This window comes from Sus scrofa, chromosome 9 (genome assembly GCF_000003025.6).
Source record: "Sus scrofa isolate TJ Tabasco breed Duroc chromosome 9, Sscrofa11.1, whole genome shotgun sequence".
NCBI lineage: Eukaryota > Metazoa > Chordata > Mammalia > Artiodactyla > Suidae > Sus > Sus scrofa.
The window spans coordinates 36,159,733-36,183,873 of NC_010451.4; the positions used below are offsets into that span (position 1 = coordinate 36,159,733).

At 39.3% G+C, this 24,141-nt stretch overlaps 1 protein-coding gene across 8 annotated transcripts in view; it reads left to right on the forward strand.

The window, feature by feature from the left end:
* ELMOD1 (ELMO domain containing 1) overlaps positions 1–24,141 on the forward strand; it is a 66,796-nt gene that overhangs the window by 18,403 nt on the left and 24,252 nt on the right. For 4 of the 8 annotated variants that reach the window (XM_021062733.1, XM_021062734.1, XM_013979345.2 and 1 more), the window contains 5 exons: positions 1,873–1,974; positions 17,258–17,403; positions 17,537–17,565; positions 18,928–19,025; positions 22,244–22,373. In XM_021062733.1, coding sequence (XP_020918392.1) covers positions 1,958–1,974; positions 17,258–17,403; positions 17,537–17,565; positions 18,928–19,025; positions 22,244–22,373 — 420 coding nt within the window. In that variant the 5' untranslated portion in view covers positions 1,873–1,957. Of the gene's footprint in view, positions 1–1,869; positions 1,975–17,219; positions 17,404–17,536; positions 17,566–18,927; positions 19,026–22,243; positions 22,374–24,141 lie in introns of those variants that run through there. The other 4 variants (XM_021062736.1, XM_021062737.1, XM_013979348.2 and 1 more) reach the window with 2 other exon arrangements.

The following is a 24,141-nucleotide window of genomic DNA, read 5'->3' on the forward strand; positions in this document are numbered from 1 at the left end:
TATATAAACAGCCCATATAATTCAACATTTTAAAAAACCCTGAAAAGCAAAACAGAGCAAAACAACAACAAATAGCCTGATTAATAAAATGGGCAGAAGACTTGAATAGACATTTTTCCAAAGGAGACATACAGATGGCCAACAGGTATTGAAACAAAAACATACAGATGGCTCAACATCATTAATCATCAGGGAAATGCAAGTCAAAACTACAGTGAGAGTTCCCTGTTAGCTCAGTAAGTTAAGGATCAGGTGTTGTCACTGTTATGGATCTGATTGCAGCTGTGGTGAATGTTCCATCCTTAACCCAGGGATTTCTGCATTGGGGAGGTGTGCAAAAAAAAAAAAAAAAAAAAAAAAGCCGAAAACATAGTGAGATATCACCTCATGTCAAAATGGCTACCATTGAAAAGAACACAAATAATAAGTGTTGGCAAGGATGTGGAGGAGATAACCCTTGTACACTGTTAGTAGGAATGTAAATTGGAGCAGCCATTGTAGAAAACAGTATGGTGGTTCCTCAAAAAGCTAAAAATAAAACTAACTACCTTATGACCCAGCAATTCCACTGCCAGGTATATATCTGAAGAAAGCAAAAACACTAATTTGAAAAAGTACATGCACCCTTGTATTCATAACAACATTATTTACAATTGCCAAGATATGAAAGCAACTGATGTGTCCATCATCAGATGAATGGATAAAAATGATATGGTACTATGTTTCGGGTTGCTGCTATGGCTCAGGTTGGATAACTGGTCCAGGAATTTCCACATACCACAGATGCTGCCAAAAAAAAAAAAAAAATTGTGGTGTAAAGATACAATGCAATATGACTCAGACATAAAAGAGAATGAAGTTTTTCCATTTGCAGCAACGTGGATGGACTTGAATGGGATTATGATAAGTGAAATGAGTCAGGCAGAAAGAGACAAGTACTGTATGCTATTGCTTATGTAGAATCTAAAAAAATACAACAAACTAGTAAATATAACAAAAAAGAAACAGACTCACAGATATAGAAAACAAACTTGTGGTTACTAGTGGGGAGGGAGAAGCGGGCAGTACAAGAAAGGGATAGGGAAGTAAAAGTGTAAATGGAGTATTACCTTTAAAAATTGTGAATCACTGTGTTGCACACTTGAAACTAATGCAATATTGTAAATAAATGACCTCAATTTCAAAAAGAGAGAAAACAGTAGCTTGTGTTTTGGCTGAGTTGTTCACGTTCCTGGCTCGTTCTTGTTTTTGATTGTGTCTCTGTCCTAAGCCATTTGTCCACACTCTCAGCTCCTTGATCTGTTGTTGTTGCTGGTTTCCATTTGTCTCTTCTCTCATGAGGTAACTTCATTCTGCTCCCAAAATGAGGCCAGGGGCATATCACTCATTTGTTTGGAGTACTTGGCTCTTTATCAGCTATTTTTTAGCTTAAAAAATGTTGCCACTTGCTTGTAGTTATTTTTTGAATTGTACTTCTGGAAGGTTGGAGCTGCCAGATTTAAGGCCATCTGATATCTGGAAATCAGGATAGTTAGTTTAATGGTTCTTCATTTTTATTTTTCTTGCAAATACTCTTCTCTAAGACATAGGTACAGAATCCAAAGTAGAAGAAAAGCCTACTATTGAAGAGATTTCTCATGAAACTAATAATTTCTCCAGCAAGTGACTTAAAGTGAAAGATGAATTGTTTGATTATAAAGTGAAAGGCTTTAGCTATAATCTCCATCCAGTGAATTACATTGGTGTGTGGGCAGTTTGGATGATAAAGTCCTTGGTGCATAGCACCTTAACTTCTTACCAAGGTAAGCAGAAATTTGGGGTTTGGGATTTCCAACCCCATTAACAGTAAATATATCTAATTTCTTCCCACAGCTTACATTTACTTTGACAAAGGCAAATTTGGAAGCAATTACTTGAGGACAGTCTGGATAACAGCTGGGTAGTCAAAACAGGCACAATGAAGCACTTTCTGAGGTAAGTATTTATGGTTTCCTGGGTGAAAAACTTCCTTGACAATTAGTGTAATATTTCTGTTCATCGTTTGTGATCCTGCAACCAAGTCTCTTAGGATTGTATAAAATAGCACTGACTTTTGGCTAAGAATAACTTAGCCAGAAGGTCCCTCTTCTAATTCTACATGCATACTGATGCAAGGAGAGAGCACTTACAAGTAGATTACAAGAGATCATAAAAAAACAGGAGCTCAAAAGCATGGGGCAGGCATACTTTAATGCCTTGTGTTTCTAAAGCCCCAAATTTGAGGTGTGGGGAACTAGTAGTCAAGGAATCAGTATAACTTGTGTAGAATCATTTTCCTAAAATAAGTAATTTTAAGTATAGGTTTTTGGTTGGCTGGCCAATCCATACAGTCATTTGCAAAAGTTCCTTTTTGGTGAAAAATAGATGCTCTAAGCTTTTGCTCTTCCTGCCTCAGCGATGCCTCTGAAATCTGCATTAATTTTTGGTTCCCTGAAGATTGTGCTGTATAGATTATCATATACATTTTTGTGTTTTATTTTATTATTTATTTATTTTTTATGGCCACACCCGGGGCATATGGAAGTTCCCAGACCAGGGATTGAATCTGAGCTGCAGCTGTGACCTACATTGCAGCTGCCGCAATGCCCAGGGATGGAACCTGTACCTCCACAGAGACCTGAGCTGCTGCAGTCAGATTCTTAACCCATTGCACCACAGCAGGAACTCCTGTTTGTGTGTTTTAGCATGACCGTATTTGTTTTGAAAGCCTTTATATGGGCCTATAGTTATAATTATTTTCAAGAGGATTGACTACCATTCACAATTCTATTAATGAAATTGTCAGAGAAATTTTATGTATTAAAATATGAAAGAATGAAGTTAACTTGGCCCTGAAAGTTAGAAAATAAGACACACTTTCTAGAATATTGAGTTTCTTTCCTGCAAGAAGGTAGCTTACCTATATTACACATTCTCATTCCTTGTTCTGGCTATTTTATCCAAGAAAATAATTAGTGGGCTTGTTTTTTTTAGGAAATGTTTTAATTCTTTCAGTGGCTGCAATTTAAGATTTTCTCTTCCCCACTGGTTTTTGTTGCATCATTATTTCTGGAGTACCTTGGAAGGTTGTGTGGGATTTCCTATGTTTTGGTGTGGCTACTAGTGTTTACTCAATCTTAAAGTAGCGAAGACTCAGAAGGTCACTATTAAGCCATTTGTAGGCCACTAGCATTTGTTTTATTGTACAGAATTCTCCTCAGCCTGTTTATCTCAGCTGTGTAAAAAGATAGTATTAGAAAATCACTAGGACATTTACCAGCACAGTATTTGACCTCGTCTGTTTTTGGTTGCCATAGCAATTAACCTTTTTTGTTCACAGATTCATGAAAAATCTGTGTCCATGAATCCCCCTTGAATGTAAACATGGTGCTTTTTTAGCTGTAGGATCTTGTTAACAGAGAGCTTTACCGTTAGTTGAAGCTTAGAGGTCTGGAGCTCCTTTTATGAAAGGGGAGATGGTAGTGGTAAGATTTGTGCTGAGGCTTGTACTGCTGAAATTTCTTCTTCAGTGTTTTGTTTTAGAAAAACTTGAGTGTTCTCAAAACCAGCCATTTTAGGAGAAATAGAAGCATTTGTTTCTGTTAGTTTTTGTCAAATTGAATGGGTGCAACACTGTGTTTAATAGAGATTAGATGACAAGCACCAAGGGTAGTGGAACTGGTATATCCCTGTCAGTTATGTGTTCTGATACAAGCTTTTCTCTTTCAACTTGGCACATTTTATTTTATAAACATTACCTGACAGTGATTATTTGTATGAAACAAGGTAGGGTAATATATTACACATCAAGAAAGAAACTTGAGGAGTTCCTGTTGTGGCTCAGCAGTAACGACCCCGATTAGTATCCATGAGGATGTGGGTTTGATCCCTGGCCCCGCTTAGTGGGTTAAGGATCCAGCATTGCTGTGACCTTCGGTGTAGGCTACAGACATGGCTTGGATCCCATGTTGCTATGGCAGTGGTGTAGGCTGGCAGCTACAGCTCTGATTTGAACCTTAGGCTGGGAACTTCCATATGCCACAGGTACAGCCCTAAAAAGACAGACAGACAGACAGACAGACAGAAAATTAGTTGAGGACTTTCACTGACCACTGGTTTTGAAATAATAAAAGGCAACTTGATCATTGCTTCTCCTTAGTTGATTATTGCTTTTGGCTTTAATTTTTGATTTTAGTGCTTTTTATTGTTATAATGTATATATTCATTTTACACTATTCATTATAATAATGTTTATGGATTTTGAGGATTAGAGGGCAGGGAGTAATAATCCTGCATTACTGATAATTTAGATTGCCTTCTCTTCCCTCTTATCCACTCCCAGAGATGTTGAACAATTTGGCAGTCTTTTCATTCTAACCAAAGAAGAGGTTAAGTAAACATAAACTGAACAAATCAGATGTTATTTCCTGAGCTTAGCAGATACATTATGTGGAATAAGGAGTTGACTTTGAGAATAATCAGCATTATTTAAAAGCCCACAAAGTGATTAATCTTTCAATTTCTGATTTACTCTAGAATGAGCAACTTCTGAAGCTACATACAGCTTCAGGAGAAATGAGGTTATCTTAAAAAAACAAAAGCAAAACAACAACAACAACAACAAGAGGTATGGGAAAGAATGCATTTTAATCCACATATAAGATACATGGAATCCTACTCTGCTCTAACTCACTGCTACCATCATGTATGGGAGTAGGAAAATATTTAAGGTTTATTTTTTAAAAATTATAGGAGATATTAGAAATAAATGCAATAGGATTAGTACACCCAGCTGAAGGGTGTGTTTTTAAACTGAGATATGGGATATTGGATAAGCGCCCATTGTCACCCAATATGACTTTAGCCATGATCTACATTAAAAGAATACAAGGGGTAAAACTGAGAAGATAGTGCATCTGTGTGTGATTGGGTAAAGAGGAGGCACTTTTTGAGCCCTAATGAGAACTGAGACTTAGGGTTTAGTTTGTTTAGTATATTTCAGTAATTTCAATTCAATTGATATTTATAATGGAGAGGACCTAATACTTGTACTAAGATCTTTTTCTTTGCTGGGGTTTTGTTATTGAGATTATATATTTTCAAGGTCATCAGAACATTATTAACTTTTAATTTTTTAATAAAGGGGATAAGTCACCCTGTATAAATAACTGCTTCCAACCACTTCAGCCTCAGACTTTTGAGTTTCTCGGCCATGGACCTCACTGCATCCTTTCCTTCCTTAGGCAGAAGAAAGGGATGGAAAGCATCTGCTCAACTCAGATCTCCCTGGGAGAAACCGAGATATAGAGCAGACTTGTACCCAAGTCCTGGCTGTGAAACAGTTGAGGGAAAAACAATAGTTTGCTACTGTGATTAGGTAATTAGCAAAAAAAGATGTAAATGGGTTTTTATAAGTCATTCACACTTGCTTAGTATCTTGGCCCGCTGCTTCATTTAGTAAGCATTTAGTACCACTAATAATTCCCTCCTATGCCATATTTTTATTTTCTCTCCATAACAATTGTAATAAAGTAAGAATTAATATCCCATTTTAAACCTCAGGGTAAGAAGGCTTAGCAAAATTAGGAAACTCATCCAAGGGCACACAGATGTTTGAATGCAGACCTGTCTGACTTCAAAGCTGTTTCTCATAATTTTTGCATCATGTTATCCCTTCACTGTATACCTGTTGTGAGGTGTCTCGGGTAATACAACAGTGAATATGAGGTGGCCTCTCCTCCAAACTAACTGTGTGGGAAGGAGATGAAGCCACGAACACAAAACTAAGATGTAAGAAGAAATGTGATAGGTTATATGCTATAGGTATTTTGGCGACAGGAATCTTAGGAGAAGGCGAGACTGAGATGATGTTGATGGAAGGGGATAGAGGATGTGGGAGGTGGAGAAGATGCTGTGACAATATGCTGAGAAAGTGTGACCAGCTGCCGCAAGCAGCAGGTGGTCTGGGTATATTGGCCGTAGACCCTCTTTACGGTAAGTAGAAGATAAGTGGAAAACATAAAGTTAGGGACACTTCCTGGGCACCTTTGCAAGCATGGAGTAAACAGTCTAGAAACATGTAACACTTTCACCTAGACCTGTTGGGGACCTTAAAGAGAAGGGTGAGCCAGACAAAATCTTTTTCTTTTACAACACACGTCTAGCCTTATCTTAGAACCAGATGTCTTGTCCATTCCCTTCACCTTACAAATGAGGGGGCAGAGACTCAGAGAAACAAAGTGGCTTGTCCACAGTCACATGCTCATAGTGGCAAATTGAGGTTAGACCTGAAGTCAGACTTCAGACACTTTCCTAATTTAATCAGGTAGTATTTCCATTCAGCACTGGCTAATTTCCACTGCTTTTGAAGGGCCAGAGGTGCAGGGTCATGTGGTTATTCCAGAATTTGACTAGCCTTGCTTGAAATATTGACTGAGCTTGCTTATGAAATGTAGAAGCAAAGTCCTAGAAAGGGTATATTTATAACCTATGTATCTGAATACCTCCCTCACTGTAAACTGGTACTTTTAGCCATAGTTTTCTCTTTTTTAGGATACATGAACATGCACACACATAGACACACACACCATGTGTGTATATACATGCATGAACATACATATTTACACATACATATATATGTATGTATGTATACACACCATATACACACACATATATGTACATGTATATTTACACATATATATATTTTATTTCCCTCATTAAAATAAAAACTGTTTCCACACCCTTGTTGAACTATGTTAGCCCAAATAGTTTTCTAGACAGTTTCCTGTAGGTGATCTCACCATCACCTGCCATGAGAGACTTTTTTAGAACTCAAACATTGGCTTCCCAGCTCTCCTGCCCCTGACCTGGATGTCTGTTTCTTGGTCCAGGTTAGGGAAGTTTTCAGCTCTAATGTCTTCAAATGTATTCTCTGCCCCTTTCTCTTTTCTCATTCTGGGACCCCTATAATGTGAATGTTAGAATGCTTGATGTTGTCAGAGAAGTCTCTTAAATTGTCCTCGTTTTTTAATTCTTTTTTTTCTGCTTGGCTTCAGTGATTTCCACTACTGTCTCCAGCTTGCTGATCCATTCCTGTGTATCATCTAAGCTACTATTGATTCCTTCTAGTGTATTTCTTATTTCAGTTATTTTATTCATCTCTGGTTCTTTATGTTTTCTAAATCTTTGTCAAAAAGTTCTAACTTCTCACTGTTCATCCTGTCTGCTAAATTCTTTGAACCTCTTTACAGTCATTACCATGAACTCTTTATCAGATAGATTGCTTATCTCTGCTTCATTTAGTTCTTCTGGGGTTTTATCTTTTTCCCTTTGTTTGGAATATATTTCTCATTTTGCCTAATTTGCTGTTTTTATCTCTATGTATTTGGTAGGTTGGTTGTGTTTTCTGACCTTGGAGAAGTGGCCTTTTGGAGGAGATGTCATATGTATCCCAACAGCATACTCCCCTCTTGTCACTGGAGCTATGTGCTATTGGAGTCCCCTGTGTGTGGACTGCATGGGTCCTTCTGCCAGGTGGGCTGACTGCCATGTGTGGTCTGGAAGCCATGGCTTCCCCAACCCCCAGCTTGGTCTAGTCGGTTGTCAGGCCTGCCTTGTATGAAGCCTGCCGGCAGCTGGTGGGCAGAACCAGGTCACAAGGCAGATGAGTATAGAGCCTTGAGGGGTCCAAGAGCTACTGCTGGCCCGTTGGTGGGTGGACCTGGGATCCAGAGTGGGTGCTATAGGGCTGAGGGTTTTGCACATGGCATGCTACAGGATCCAGAGTGTCCCAAAATGGTGTCAGCTCACTGGTAAATGGGCCTGGATCTCAGGGCAGATGCCTGAGGGATCCAAGGTGTCTCAGGGCTGGTGTCAGCCCAGGGTAGGTGCAGCCAGGTCCCAGGTTCTCTGGTTGTACAGCCCTGGGGGTTCCAGAGCTGTTTTTGGCCTGCTGGTGGGCAGGGCTGTAGCCTGGGGTGGTCCTAGGGTAGTTCTATGTGCTGTTGGGCAGGGCCAGTTCCTGACACAGCTGACTGCAGGGTCTGGGGTCTCCAAAGCTGGAATAGGGCCACTGGTGAGGGGGGCTGGTCCCAGAGTGACTGGCTGAGGGATCCAAGGTGTCTCAGAGTTGGTATCAGCCTGGGGTAGCCACCTACTGGTGTGGTAGACTGGGTCCTGGTGTCCTGCTGGTGAGTGAGGCTGAACCTGGCACCTTGGAGCTGGTGCTGGTGCCATGGTGTGTGGGGCAGGGTCCTGGCCCTCTGGTGAACAGGGCCATATCCCAGGTGGCTGTGGGCTCAGGGGGCCCATTGGTGGGTGGGGCTGTGTTTCTGCCCAGGTGGGTGCTACCCTGAGGCTTCCCAGCACTGGTGGGCAGTACCAGGTCCCAGAACTAATAAGCTCCAGAGGGGATTCCAGAGTAGCACTTGTCAACATCAGTGACCTTGTGGTAGAACCAGCTCCCACGGCTGCTGCCATCTGTGTCCCCAGGGTGAGCTCTAGCTGCCCCCTGCCTCTCCAGGATCTGCAGAAGGGTCTGAGCCAGGGTCCTTTCAAATCACTCCTTCTGCCCCGGGTCCCAGAGCATGTGAGATTTTGTGGTGCCCTTTCAGAGTAGAGTCTCTTTCCCACAGCCTCTGGCTCTCTGGAAAGTAAGCCCCACTGGCCTTCAAACCCACACACTCTGAGGACTTGTCTTCCTGGCAGGTGCCCTGGGATGGGGAGCCTGATGTGGGGCTTGGATCCTTTGCCCCTTGGGAAGAAGCTCTGCAGTTGTGATTATTCTCCCATTTGTGGGTCACCCACAGGGGGTGTGGGTCTTGACTGTACAGTATCGCTGTCTTCCTACCCATCCTGTCGTGGTTCCTTCTCTATATCTTTAGTTGTACAATGTCTTTTCTGCTAGTCTTCTGGTCTTTCTCAGCAATTGTTGCTCTGTAAGTAGTTGTAATTTCGAGATGTCTCTGAGAGGAGGTGAGCTCAGGGTCTTCCAACTCTTGGTCATTTCTTCCTGTCTAAAGGCTTCTTAAATGTCAAAGCATATTGTGTTTGCTGCTTCCCTTATAAATAAGTTCATACAAGGATAATCCAAATACAAAAAAAAATCTGAATGTGAAAAATAATTCTTGTAAAATATCTGTATTTAATCAGTAATTTTTAATAGACTAGTGATGCCATTAATAATTTAAGAGAAACTTGTGTCTCCTTTTCTTTGAAAGGAAAAGGATAAAGCATTAATTTATTATTTCAGTTATACCACAGTCAGCTATTGCCCTCTCATCTGTCATATAACATTTCTCTGGGGTTAAAAATAGTGCCCTAAAAAAGAATGTATACATGGATTTGTAACTGGGTCACCATGCTGTACAGTAGAAAAAAAATAATGTATTGGGGGAAAAAATTTTTAAATTTTAAAAAATAGCGCCCTTTGCTATAGCAATAGAATTTGGAATAAAATCTGTCCACAATAGATTTATACCCACTATTTTTGAAGGGCACTGCTTTTTTGTTGTTGTTGTTGTTGTTATTGTTGCTATCTCTTGGTTCTTGGGCCGCTCCCACGGCATATGGAGGTTCCCAGGCTAGGGGTTGAATCGGAGCTGTAGCCACCGGCCTACGCCAGAGCCACAGCAACTCGGGATCCGAGCCGCGTCTGCAACCTACACCACAGCTCACGGCAACGCCGGATCCTTAACCCACTGAGCAAGGGCAGGGACTGAACCCACAACCTCATGGTTCCTAGTCGGACTCGTCAACCACTGCACCACGACGGGAACTCCGGCACTGCTTTTAATCTCTTCTGATCGAGTGATGGAAAAGACCAAGGGGCTCTGCCCTACCTCACCAATGCTCAATGGGGGGGGGGGAATAATATTGTTTTTCTAGAGGCCTGAATATAGTTTCTTTGTATGTTTTCACATTTCCAGTTCATGTATCAAGACCTCTGCAGCCTCTCTTCCTAGCAGGATGCTCCTTATTTAGAGGGTCTCGTTTACTAGGACAAACACCTGTTGACAAGTAAACTTCCGACTGACTGTCAGTACCCCTAATTAGGAACTTCAGTAGAGCAACTAAAAATTTTTTTAACGTCATTTTAGAAAATACATGAAACGCTCGATACAGCGAGCAAGTCTGCTGTTCTTTATGGCCTTTTAGAGGAAAAGTGTTTTGTCCAGGAAACTTAGTTTGATCCAAGAATTATAATTCTTTTGTATGTATCCTTTCTTACCAGTAGTGTACTTGTTTATTACAGGATTTCTTTTTTTTTTTTTTTTTTGTCTTTTTGCTGTTTCTTGGGCCGCTCCCGCAGCATGTGGAGGTTCCCAGGCTAGGGGTCTAATCGGAGCTGTAGCCACCGGCCTACGCCAGAGCCACAGCAACTCGGGATCCGAGCCGCGCCTGCAACCTACACCACAGCTCACGGCAACGCCGGATCGTTAACCCACTGAGCAAGGGCAGGGACTGAACCCGCAACCTCGTGGTTCCTAGTCGGATTCGTTAATCACTGCGCCACGACGGGAACTCCTATTACAGGATTTCTTCAAGCAAGAATTAACTTTCATTAGCAAATTCATTGAAACTGTTCAAAATAAGCCACTTTCCTCTTGTTATTCCAAAAGAAGATGTCGGAGTGACAAATTTAAGATGATGGAGTAGTGTTGCACTGCAGGTACCCACACCCCTCACCCCACAGGCAGGAGACAACATGGTCTAGTTGCATCTCCTGTTTCAGAGGCCCCATCCCTGCTGAATGGATTCCTTTAACAAAGAACGGCAAGACAGGAGCTCACTTTTATTTGGTAGCAGAGATATGATTGGTTTTGAATAATTTACATTGGGTGGCTATTCTTGTGCAAGCTAGAGAATGAATGTTAAATAATAAAAGTGATCATAATTGCCTTATGGAAGGACTCTGCTGTGAACTCAGCCATAAACTTCACCCTGCAGCATATTAATAAACGGCAATAACAGGAAATGTTGGAAATAGAACATGTGTAAGTAACTCTTATTATTAAATCAGATTCTCCCAGTGCTTAAGCAAGTCATTCATCTTAGGAAACTATAGTAACTCCTTTTGGAACAAAATCAAAAAGCCATGATTGAAAAAACAGAAACACACACAGAAAAACTGCATTTAGTTATCAAAAATAGAAGGTGGTGATCAGTATCTTCTCCATGTAGTCTGGAGAATTTGATTGCTATTCCTATATAATATAGCAGAGCTTTTCATTAGTGATTTGAGAATCTTTCATCAGAACTACGAAAATGAAATCTACTGTTATGAGAGGGAAAAAAAACAAACTATTTCCCTAAATAAAACTAAGTTTATTGATTTGATGATTCAGGCCAGGAGCTATAAAGCCTCTGAACATAGGATTCAGATAGTGGAGAGAGTGCGGCAGTAATTTTTCTTCTAAGAGTGAGAACAGAAGGATGGGATTAAAGAAAGCAATGGAATCCGCCTCACAGGTACATTTGAGATTCTTTCACTCTAGGCATGCAGTCAGAAACATAAGAAGATAAAGGAAATTAAAAGGAGAAAAGGTACAATAAATCCAAAAGTCCCTAAACTCAGATTAAGAACAGACACACCCTCCTCTCCCTCCCTCCTTTCCTCCTTTCCTTCCTTCTTTTCTTTTTTCGTAAACCAACTACTGATTAGCTTAAGAACATTTAAAGATCCATTTCTTATTCTTTGTTTTCAGGGTAAACATGCCAAACCAATTTAACATTTTCCCCAAATATTTTATCATGTTAATTGTTCTCCTCTGGACTTTCAGCAGCTTTCCCATAAACTTCCCATTTGAGACACTTAAATAGGTCCAAACATTTAAGAAGTGAGCTCCTGGCAGCACTTGATGGTGTGAAGAACAGCCATCCTGAGATGCTCATGTGAAGTTTTGCTGATCTGGTCCTTTCATGAGGAAGTAACTTGGATACTTGTTCTCTCATCAAAATAAGGCTTCCAAAGTAAGAGATAGTAGGAGTTTCCATCGTGGCTTAGTGGTTAATGAGCCCAACTAGTATCCATGAGGACATGGGTTTGGATGAGTGTTCAATCCCTGGCCTCACTCAGTAGGCTTTTGATTCCGTGAGTTGTGGTATAGGTTGAAGACGCAGCTCGGATTCAGTGTTGCTATAGCTGTGGTGTAGACTGGCAGCTGTAGCTCTGGATTTGACCCCTAGTCTGGGAACTTCCATGTGCCATGGGTGCAGGCGCCCCCCCCCCAAAAAAAAGCAGAGTAAGGGATAGTACTATTATTTCCGTCTCTGACCATGTCTTAGGTTTATGATCTAAATGCAATTATATCGGTCAAAACATTGTGTGATCTTCTGGCTTGAAAAATACACTACCTACCATAGAAGGATGTATAGTGCCTAGCATAACAAGCTGGCCTTTTAATGAAATTCTTGTGGTATATAATTGTGCATATCTACATATATGCACAAATATATTTTTCAGCTTACATCTGTGTACAGTTTCTCTGAAGTATACACTAAAACCAGACAAATGGTTGTCTCCTGGAAAGAAAGCTGACTGGCTAGAGCAAAAGTGTGGAAAAGAATCTTATTTTTCACTTTATGTCTTTTTGTTCATTTTGAATTTTATGCCTTGAGCTTATATTATACTACAGTAAGTATTTTTAAAGACATGTGCAGGATCTAAATAAAGAAAATCACATAGTTCAACCCCTTTAGAGAAATCAGAGATGTAAAACTATGCAAAAATGAAATAACATTTGCCTATAGAAATGGCAAAATCTTTTGATTTGTTTTGTTTTAAGATGAAACAGTTTGATCTCAATGCTCCCAAAGTGCCAGAGAAGGAGAAATCTCATGCACCGCTGGTAGTAATCACTACAGACATTTGGTAAAGCAATTAATTCACAATTTTAGATGAGTTATCTACTTCTAGAAATCTGTGCCTAATGAGTTAACCAAAGCTAGGGACAAAGATTTATGTACAAATGTAAATCCTTGTGACTAAATAAGTGTTTTTAAAATAATGTTGGATTTCCCGTTGTGGTGCAGCGGAAACGAATCCAACTAGTATCCATGAGGATGCTGGTTTGACACCTGGCCTCGCTCAGTGGGCCAGGGATCTGGTGTTGCCATGAGCAGTGGTGTAGGTCACAGATGCGACTCAGATCCCCAGGTTGCTTTGGCTGTGGTGTAGGCCGGCAACCATAGCTCAGATTCGCCCCCTAGCCTGGGAACTTCCATATGCTGCCAGTGCAGCCCTAAAAAAGCCATAATGATAATAATAATAATAATAATGTTTTCAAAATATATATAACAAAATAGATATCATGCTTTGGGGGCTTTTGTTAACGGCAGTAATACTTTTTTCAAGTTATTTAAGCTTATTTTTTATGATAAAGGTAGTACTTGAACATTTAAAATAGGAATATAAATGGGTAACCTCATGAAATATTAAATAGTATATTAAACCATAAAAAAGAAAAAAAGAAATATTTGTGGGTATGTTGGCTCATTAAAAAAACAAGGAAAAAATCAAAATATATCTTGGATAATAAATAGCTTTATCAGGACTACTAGTCCATAAATTATGAAAGGGTAAGGAAGCAGTGTATAAATTTCAGTTCATAATTGACATGGGCATTTCTCTTTCACAATTTGAGATATTGTTCCTGAGATTGTGTGAGAGGGTTGTGATACACCTCACAGAGCAGGGTGCCCTAAGAAATGATGCATCATCTCTAACCCCTCACTGTGGATTTCCACTGGGTTTCCCTGTTTGACAGTGTGAATATCCTCAGAGGAACTGAAAAAAACAGCAAATAAAATCAATAGACCATGGTGTCTTTCCTCTCCTTTTATGTAAGTTTGTCTCTGTGCCAAACAATTTCCCAGATGTTTTCTTCTCATATGCAAGGAGACCAGCAGGAGAAATTATAGATGGGCTATAAGTCACTGTACATCTCGATGCTTCCTGCCACTAGGGCGACAGCTTCAGGTCTCAAGCCATATCTTTGTATAGATCTCATGAAAAAGTTGCATGGGGGAAATTTTCTGTAGTTTAATTTCATTCACTTTTACCCTAAGTGGGGTGAATACAAGATACTCCTTAAACAATTATCAGAATCCTTTTCTCTGGGAAGACTTAATATTTCAAGACCGTGATTATTATGGAGTCCTGATGCACAATTAGAAGTGGCTTCATCTGATGTGCTGGCCCATATGCTAGTGTCGACTTAAAAAATATGCACAACTTAAAAGTTGAGAATTAAGTTTTATTTGGGGCAAGATGGGGACTATAGCCCAGGAGACAGCATTTCAGATAGCTCTGAAATACTGCTCCAAAGAGGCCAGGGCAAGTGTCAGTATATATGTGATTTTAGTGAAGGGGAGAAGTACATGCAACCAAGCCAAGCACACATTTTATAGAAGTTTGCTGCTAGTCTTACGAAGGTTACTGCTAGTCACAAGAAGCAGATGTCACCATAGAGGATTTTAGTGCTTTTCTAGATATGAGGAGATGCCAAGAACTGGGCTCATAAAATCTTCTCCTTAAAATATCTATCTGAAGACCTATTCTGCCAGTTTTCCCAGAGCACAGAGTGTCTCACTCCTGATCTCCACCTTGAGCTCTTTCAGGGGTGTTGAGGGTCAGCAACTGCAGTGTCTCAAGATTCAATCTGTGTAGAGACAGATGGCAAGTGCCCATCTCCAGTTCACACTAGGCAAATGTTACTGAAATTACACACGGGTCCCATATCATGGAAATCTTTATCCTTGACTTAGTAGTAGGATTAATGCCAACCAGTTATTACTGTCTTTACCATTTGGCTGATAACCAGTAAACAAGTATATTGCACAATCTTTTTTTCTGGTGTAGCTAGAAAAAATGGAAAAAATGGAAAACTTTTTCCAAGAGAACAAGTTGGGGTTTTGTAAAGTGTCTCACTCGTCTAATTAAAATGTTCCACTAAATTATTTTTAGGGTGTCTTTTTTTGGAAGCTGATAACCTAAATCTTTCAGATCTTAGAACATATTTGACTAAAAGAGGTTGAATTTTAGACTTTGCAACATGTAAATCCACATCTTGTCTTTCAGCAGAATCTGACTTCATGTGGAAATCTCATATGTATTTTCACAATGATTTTTGATGATCATTTTATACATTTGAATTGCTGTTATAACTTTCTTTTGTCTTAAATAAAATAATATGTGCATATTTAAAAAAGAAAATACGGGGAGTTCCCTTGTGGCAGAATGGGTCAAGGATCCAGGGTGTCACTGCTGTGGCTTGTGTTGGATCCCTGAACCAGGAGCAGCCACATGCCTCAGACACAACCAAAAAAAAAAAAAAAAAAAAAAAGAAAAAAGAAAAAGAAAGAAAAGAAAATACACTTAACCAGAAAAGAAAATAAAAAATTACTCATAATTACATTACTTAGAAATACCATTGACGTTTTTGCTATGTATCCTGCAAGTCTTTTTCTCCTTGTTTCTTTATCACCATTATATTTTTGTTTTACTTATTAAAGACAAAGTAGATTATTCCATACATGATCTTTTCTAACTTTTTCTATTCAATAAGCATATTATAGATGTTTTCTTATGTTATTAGATATTCTAGAATATAGTTTTATTGCCTACAAAGGATTCTATCAATCTTAGTGTAGTAATTTGGTTACTTAGTATGTTTCCTCCATTTCCTTTGCATTTGTATGATGTCGACCCCATGCCTTTGTACAGGTTAGCCTGTTGGAATTGTTATTTTTTTATTTTTATTTTTTGTCTTTTCTAGGGCTGCACCTGTGGCATATGGAGGTTCCCAGGCTAGGGGTCTAATCAGAGCTGTAGCCGCCGGCCTACTCCAGAGCCACAGCAATGCCAGATCCAAGTTGTGTCTGTGACCTACACCACAGCTCACGGCAATGCCGAATCCTTGGCCACTGATCGAGGCCAGGGATCGAACCTGCAACCTCATGGTTCCTAGACCGATTCGTTAACCACGTTAACCACTGAGCCATGACGGGCACTCCCTGGAATTGTTATTTTTAACATAAATTGTTCAAGATATTGGAGCTCGAGCAATTTGAACAAAGTAAAATGAAGAGTTGATTGAATTCAGGAATTAATCACATCATGGAAGCTATTAGTTAGTTATACTAATTGACCTGAATGACCCTGGATCACCTTATGTGAGCCAGAGCGGGAGCTAGTGAACATATGAGAAAAAGAAACATCTTAGAAATGACTCCAAAAGGAAGTAATATAAATAATTCTGCCTTCTAGAAATATACAGTATTTCTAGAGAAGAGAAGATGTGTTGAATTTAAATTCTTAGATGATAAGTCCTCTTTACTTCTGTAGCCTGAGTCTTTTTGAGACTCTGAACAGTACCATGAAGTAGTAGAAACTCACATATTAAAAACTGAGAGTTGGCATAAAACACAAATCCACATGTGCATGATTGGTGACAACATACTTTAAGGTATTATTGGAGTGAGAGAGGGTGTGCAGTAAGGAAAATTTATTTAGCAGGAGCCAAGAACAAACTTGTTAAGAGGTGGAATTTTTGGAAGGTTTAAATCAGAGCCTGTTGGACAGCCAGAGGTCAACAGGCTTGTCCAGTGAACAGATGAGGAGGCACATCCAAAAGTATTGGGATTGGTCAGTAGAGAAGACAGGTGGCCACACAACCAAGTCCTCAAAGAGGACAACAGTGCCTAAGGCAAAGTGGAGGGAAGGAGAAAAGGGAAGAAATAAAACAGGCCAAAAATAAGGCACTAAGGAGAGGCTGGAAATGAACCAGGGTGAGTGGAGAAGCTGTTCAGGAAGCCAGAAGATGAGAGCTGCCGAGCACATTCCTTCCCCATGTCTGTGGGAGAGACAGCTTCTCAAACACAAGGATTCTGTTTGCAAGGCACTGATTTGTTCTCACAATATTTTTTGGAAAACGTAGGAAAAGAGAGGATTCCCATACTTCATTCTCAGTTTGTTGGAATATCAAATTTACTAGCAGAGGGAATTTTGGAGCTTGCAGTCATGGTTAAGGGTGTTCATATAGACCTTGGGCTTTTCTCCCAAGTGATGGGTTTTGTAGCTATCTCAAATAAAATAACATGGGATTAGAAAAATGAAATCTCGTAAACCTGAAAGTCTAATGATTGATTTTCTTCTGGGCTTGTTTTCTTGCTGGTGGTGGCTGCTTTCTATTCTCTTCCAGAGTTCTATGGGAAGGGTGCTCTCTTTTGTTTTTGGCAGAATGTTGATCCAGGTGTGCCTGTATTTCTACTGTAAATTTTTGTGGCGCTGCCTGAAATTTGTAATGAGAAAGCTGACTGGAAGATGTGAACTGCAACGGATTTGTTACAACACCAAGCCTGGAGCTTCTAGAACCATGAAAATCGGTAAGCATGAAACAAAGAAGTAAGCAAAATGTAGGCTTTCTGGATTGATAACAGTGTTATATTTCTGTATAGTATTATAAACCACTTGTAAAAGATAATTTTTGAATGGCTTTTTAAATTATCTCTTTTACAGAAACATCACTGAGGGATTCAAAAAGTAAGGTAAGTAAAATTGTTGCTATATTTTTCAGCAACTTTTTACTTGGGGCCTGCCTCCATCATCAAAAAATAAACATTTTAAGGAACAAAAATAAACCTTCAAACTGAGAGGAAAGAATTGTTTTCCCATCACGAGCCACTGTATTTTTTACATGAGAGCAACCACTCATGAATTTCAAGACAGATTTGTGATGCATGTATTACTTTATTGTTGAATTAATCCTTTTTTTTTTTTTTTTTTTTTTTTTTTGCCTTTTTGCTATTTCTTGGGCCGCTCCCAGGCTAGGGGTCGAATCAGAGCTGTAGCCACCTGCCTACGCCAGAGCCACAGCAACTCGGGATCCAAGCCATGTCTGCAACCTACACCACAGCTCACGGCAACGCTGGATTGTTAACCCACTGAGCAAGGGCAGGGACCGAACCCGCAACCTCATGGTTCCCAGTCACATTGGTTAACCACTGCGCCACGACGGGAACTCCTAATTCTTCTTCTTCTTTTTTTTTTTTTAAGTACTTCTTTCCAAGTCATAAAATAAAAGTTCCTTGAAAATAAGAGCAGTGTTAACTCTCTGGTATTTCCTCAATATCCAAACCATTTACCTTTATACTCAAGATTTTCCAAGAAAAGTAAAGAAGCCATTATGCTAGCATTTAGAGCACATGGCTAAGCATCCACGTAAGAAAGAAAATCTGTTTTTTTCTGAAGATTCTTGAATATTTAATTTTTGGCATCCTTAAGACTATGTCCCCCATGTATTTCACATAGTCACAGACAAAATGCCCATTGACAATGGAAACTATCTATGTTGAGTGAGAAAAAAACAAATGTATTTCAATATAAATAACTTGAAACAAATGAAGATGATAAAAAATAATGTATACATTTTTGTTTTATGTTAATTATTTTAATTAGGAAACTTATACTACCCCCACTGTAAAAGTATCAAATTTGCTGGAATTCAATACTAAATCGGTTTTTGCTTTTTTTTTTTTTTTTTGTCTTTTTAGGGCCACTCATGTGGCATATGGAGGTTCCCATGCTAGGGGTCAAATCAGTGCCGCAGCTGCCAGCCACAGCCACAGCAACGTGGGATCCAAGCCGAGTATACAGCCTACACCACAGCTGACAGCAATGCCAGATCCTTAAACCACTGAGCGATGCCAGGGATTGAACCTGCATCCTCATGGATACTAGTCAGATTCGTTTCCACTGAGCCATGACAAGAACTCCAGTTTTTGCTTTTAGTTTAGTTGATTATCTTCACACAGAACCTTTAAACAAATACTTGAAGCCCCTATTTAAATAGACCCCACTTAAGAACCAGTGTTCATGACAAAAGAACTGATTGAAATTATGTTTTCCAGCTATTGCAGACTTCAGTAAGTGTTCACCCTGATGCTATTGAAAAAACTATAGAAGACATCATGGAACTGAAAAAAATTAACCCTGACATAAATCCACAGTAAGGATATATTTATTATGTCGTAAATGTTGCCACATACTTAGTATTTCTAAATACTCTCTCTCCAAATATGCTTTCACTCTCTCTTTCTCTTCCCACCCCAGATAGTCATGTGCAGTGTTTTGACTTTCAGGTGAAAAGTAAAGGGAAAGAAGGTGCTTTTTTCATATTTATAAATAGCAGCAACTTTGTACTGCTGTTGTGATTTATGCTTATGCTTCTGAGATGCAGTGAATGTTAAGAAATCTGATGGATGCCCCTGATATCAGACAATGAAATAAAAGGAGCCCATTCATCAGCAGTCACTCCATATGATGCCTGTGTTTTACATTAACAGTAAATGCTCAAGTTGTAAATGAGCCTGAGCTGATTCCGCCCCATAAAGAATATCCCTTCAGTTCATGACAGGCTGATAATCTTGGAGACAGTTTCAACCTGCCTGTCAAGAAGACAAGCATGTGTGGGAGGGAGAGATGGTTTTTACAGGAAGACTTTAGAACTTTGTTAATTTAGTCATCTCATCTTGGAAGTATTAAAATGCATTTGGCCGATGTAGATGACATTTAAAATTAGCTTTATATTTTCCATTGGGTACAGGGATTTTTCTGTAAAATTTTAGGCTAACGATATTGGGTAGAATGAATTCGGTATGCAGATATATTCAGAGACAGTTTGAGTAGGTAACAATCAAACTGTCATTTAGATGTGCATGCTTAAGAACTTCAGATGTTGTCTCTGAGATAAGCTTTTAATTGCCAAAGCTGAGCTGTAGTCAAAGGGAATTTCAGAGTGCACTTTGCATAGGTCTGTCTCTGGAGGGGGGTCTAGGTACCAGCTAATTGAGGCTCATCACAAAATTCATTTCCACATGGTTTCCTTAGCATTCTTCTGCAGATGTTTCAGGTAATTACAGCTTTTTTCTTTTTCAGCCATTAAATGTAATTTAAGTATACAATACATGTCTTTTTGAAAACTTCTGACATATTTTATTTCTCTAGGAAGGTGGTAAGAAAGCAATTCATTTTAAATTAAGTTGAACCAAAAATTTAAGATTACAATTAGGCATGAAGACTATATTAGACTTAAAATTATACCTAGAGATCGGGTTACATTTAATTGCAAATCTTTTCTGCCTCTTTTATGAAAGTTATATATTTCATTCAGAAGCATCTCCTTACCACCTATTCTTTTGATTTCTTTTAGGGGACAAAAAAATCCTTATAGGTTGTAGGTTGTATTTTTACATCTCACTATCAATTTTAGTGCTTCCCCTCCCCCCTAGATTAACATTGACAAAATGTGACTTTTAAAACCTTAATTAACTTTCTGGGAAAAAAAATCAAGAAATGCAGAGGGCTGGGGAACAGTCCTATGTTGATTTTATGAGTAATGACTGTGCTACTGTGCCCTTTTCCTTATTTTAAATCTCTTATTTAGTTTTTTGATGCTATGGTAACAAGTTATTATAAGGGCCATTTAATTGAACGTTCAATTTTATATAAGTTTAGTATTTTGGGTTATCTGACACGGCCCTCTGTATTTGAAATAAGTATACGATCCTAAAACTTAAAATTTTCCCATGTCCCCAACTTGAAACTTAACCTCTACACATCTCATCCCCCCCAAAAAGGTGGTGACGACACTGTCATTGTGATTATGATGACCACCATTCCAACAACAAGTGCTTACATTTAGTGAGTAAATTAGGAGTCGGAGTATACTGGACAGCAACTCTTGGGTTAAATAATATGAAATTGCTATTGTTAAAGCACAAAAGTGAATAACTATGAAGAAATTAGCAGGAACGAATAAACATGAAATACCTCTAGGTTTTAGGGGTTTTTTTGGCCACACCCTCAGCATATGGAAGTTCCTGGGCTAGGGCTCGAATTCCAGCTGCAGCTGTGACCTTTGCTGCAGCTGAAGCAACACCAGATGCTTAACCCACTGCACTGAGAGCTGGGGATCGAACCTGAACCTCAGCAGTAACCTGAGCTGCTGCAGAGACAACACTGGGTCCTTATCTTGCTGTGGGAACTCCTACCTTTAGATTTTAAAATGCCATCAAATGAGTACAGGAGAATAATTTATGTGACAGTAGTTTATGGGAATAAATGATCTTGGTGATTATTTAGCCAGCTGTTTAATAAACCTGTAATATTATGCAACTCTTAAAGAGACCCTATTTACCTTCTGTGTTGTAGGAAAGAAAAACAGCATTCAGATCACAGGAAGTAATGAGCCTCTGCATGTCTCGCTTGCCTAATTGTTTTCTGTTCCAATGATACGTTTTAATGGACCATTCATCAAACTATACATTCAAAGAAGGCTGAGCAAGATAGTAAAATATCTGAAAGTCATGTCCCATGAGAAGGAATTGAAGGAAGAGGGGATTTTTTTTTTTTTTTTTTAAACCCTGGAGAAGAGACTAGAAGGAAGAATTCCTCTCTTAAATAGGCATGGCAGGAAAAAGTGAAATAAATATGCTCTGAGAACAGCATTTGAACCACCTGGTAATAAGGAAAGCAGATTTTGTCTCAGCATAAGAAAAAGCATTCAGCCAAGTAGAGCAGTCTTAATGGAAGATTAAGGGAGATTTTCGTAGTGAGTTATTTCTCTTGGCATTGCTTTATCTATCAGGGGTGCTCCCAAGCAGAGGTGTTTCTGTTGTTGTTTGCATTTGTTTTGAACTTTTTCTTACCCCTAAGCCCCTGAAGACCATTTTTCTCTTTCTCTCTCTCACTGTCACGCTCTCTCTCTCTCTCTCTCTCTCTCTCTCTCTCTCCCCTTCTCCCTTTCTCTCTCCCTCTACCCCCTCCTCCCCCAGGCACATGCATGCGTGTGCACACACACACACCCTTCTGAAGTGTTTCTGATATATACACTCCCTAGGGGAACAAAATGATCCCTAAGAATCTTGATCATCTACATTTTGTACATCTTACTTTCAAATTATGTGCATAAAGAGATCCTTTGTTCTTAAGCTATATTGTTGCATTTTGGTTTAAGAAAAGGCTGGAATAAGAGTAAATTTTAGTCAAGTTCCACAACTGTCTATGCGGAGTTTCAGTTTTAAAAAATGTGCTTCTATTAAAAAGATCCTATTTGAACAATTTCCTAAATATTACATAAATATGGAAAGTCCCACTGTGCATACAAATGCCAAAGAATATGTTTTTATCTCTCATGTGTGTTTCTTTTGTTTTTCAACATCTTAGGCTGGGAATCTCTCTTCAGGCTTGCCTTCTACAAATTGTTGGGTACAGAAACCTTATTGCAGATGTGGAAAAGTTGCGTAGAGAACCCTATGATTCTGAAAATCCCCAACATGAAGAAATGCTTCTTCAGGTTAGTCCTTGAACACATTCAGTTCTTCGCTTAGGTCAGCTAATGTTTGCCAAGTTCCTGCTGTGTGCTCAGCACTGCTCTGGATACGGGGACAGAGTGAATAAGGCATAACACTGAACTAACTGGTAAAGGCTACCTTTCTTGCTAGTCAGATGTTGGAGGTGAATTTTCCATTAGAAAATTCATGTGAGAAGTGAAATATAAAGCCAGTTTTCTTCTGTGGTCTGGGAAAGCATCAGAGGTGATTTCTATGGGCTCTCACATTTGGCTGAAGTTTAGATTGTTTAACAGTGTTGAAAGCCAGTAGGAGCAATAGCATTTGTCAAAGAGTGACCTGGGATTTCCATTTACAACTTTTAATGGACATCAAAGAAGATGAAGTTGGTTTCTGCTTCAGCAATAGCCCCCTTGGGAAATTACCCAAGACCTTAATGCTGATTATTTATTCATGTAACTTGGAGAGTATTAGAAGAGGAGATAAAGGTTTATATATGGTATATTAAAGCTGTTGGAAGAATATGCAGTTATAAATACTCCTTCTTGAGTATCAAAGCAAAACCTTAAAAATCTCATATGATCTGATACTGTATTATGAAACATCAATAAAACTTTACCTCAAAAAACTGAATTTTGAGTTTAAAATAATTAAGACCAAAAATTAATACAAACCTTTAGAACTACTCATCTGAAATGTGTTATAAATTTGTTCCCCAAAAGAGATGCTTTTTAGGATGGAGTGCTTCTTTGTCCTTTCTTAGAATTCAAAAAGGTAGTAACAAAATTGGAAGAAAACATTTGTTTAGCTGCCTTAACTTTAGTTTATTGAAAAATGTCAATAGAAGCTGTAATTTTAAAAATGTATCCTATTGTGTTTTGTGCAGTCTTTGTGTGTGTGTGTGTGTGTGTGTGTAGGTACTTAAGCAGATGACTCATTTGTCTCTACTAATTAGTGCAAGATCTGATGTGAATTATTAAAATTAAAGAGGCCTTTTTTTTTTTTTTGTCTTTTTGCCATTTCTTGGGCCACTCCCTCAGGGTATGTGGAGGTTCCCAGGCTAGGGGTCCAATCGGAGCTGTAGCCACCAGCCTACACCAGAGCCACAGCAACACGGGATCTGAGCCGCATCTGCAACTTACACCACAGCTCACGGCAACGCCAGATCCTTAACACACTGAGCAAGGCCATGGATCAAACCTGCAACCTCATGGTTCCTAGTCGGATTCGTTAACCACTGAGCCACAACGGGAACTCTGAGAGAGGCCTCTTTCTTAATAGTTTCTTCTTCCCTTTCTTTTCTGCTTAATTTTAGCTAACCTACTGGCTGAGCTTCATCTTTCTGATTGCTTTTTTTCTATGTTCTGATAGAGGCCATCGAATTTAATAAAATGAACTCAAAATGGGAAATAAGGAGTTCGCATTGTGGCTCAGTGGAAGTGAATCTGACTAGCATCCACGAGGACGCAGGTTCAATCCCTGGCCTTGTTCATGGGTTAAGGATCCGGTGTTGCTGTGAGCTATGGAGTATGTTGCAGACGTGGCTCGGATCTGATGTTGCTGTGGCTGTGGTGTAGACCAGCAGCTACAGCTCTGATTCAACCCCTGGCCTGGGAACCTCCATATGCTGCACATGCAGCCCTAAAAAGAAAAAAAAAAGAAAGAAAAAATGGGAAATAAGAAGTGATGAAAGAGGAGTTCCCATAGTGGCTCAGCAGAAACAAATCTGACTAGCATCTATGAGGATGCAGGTTCAATCCCCGGCCTGGCTTA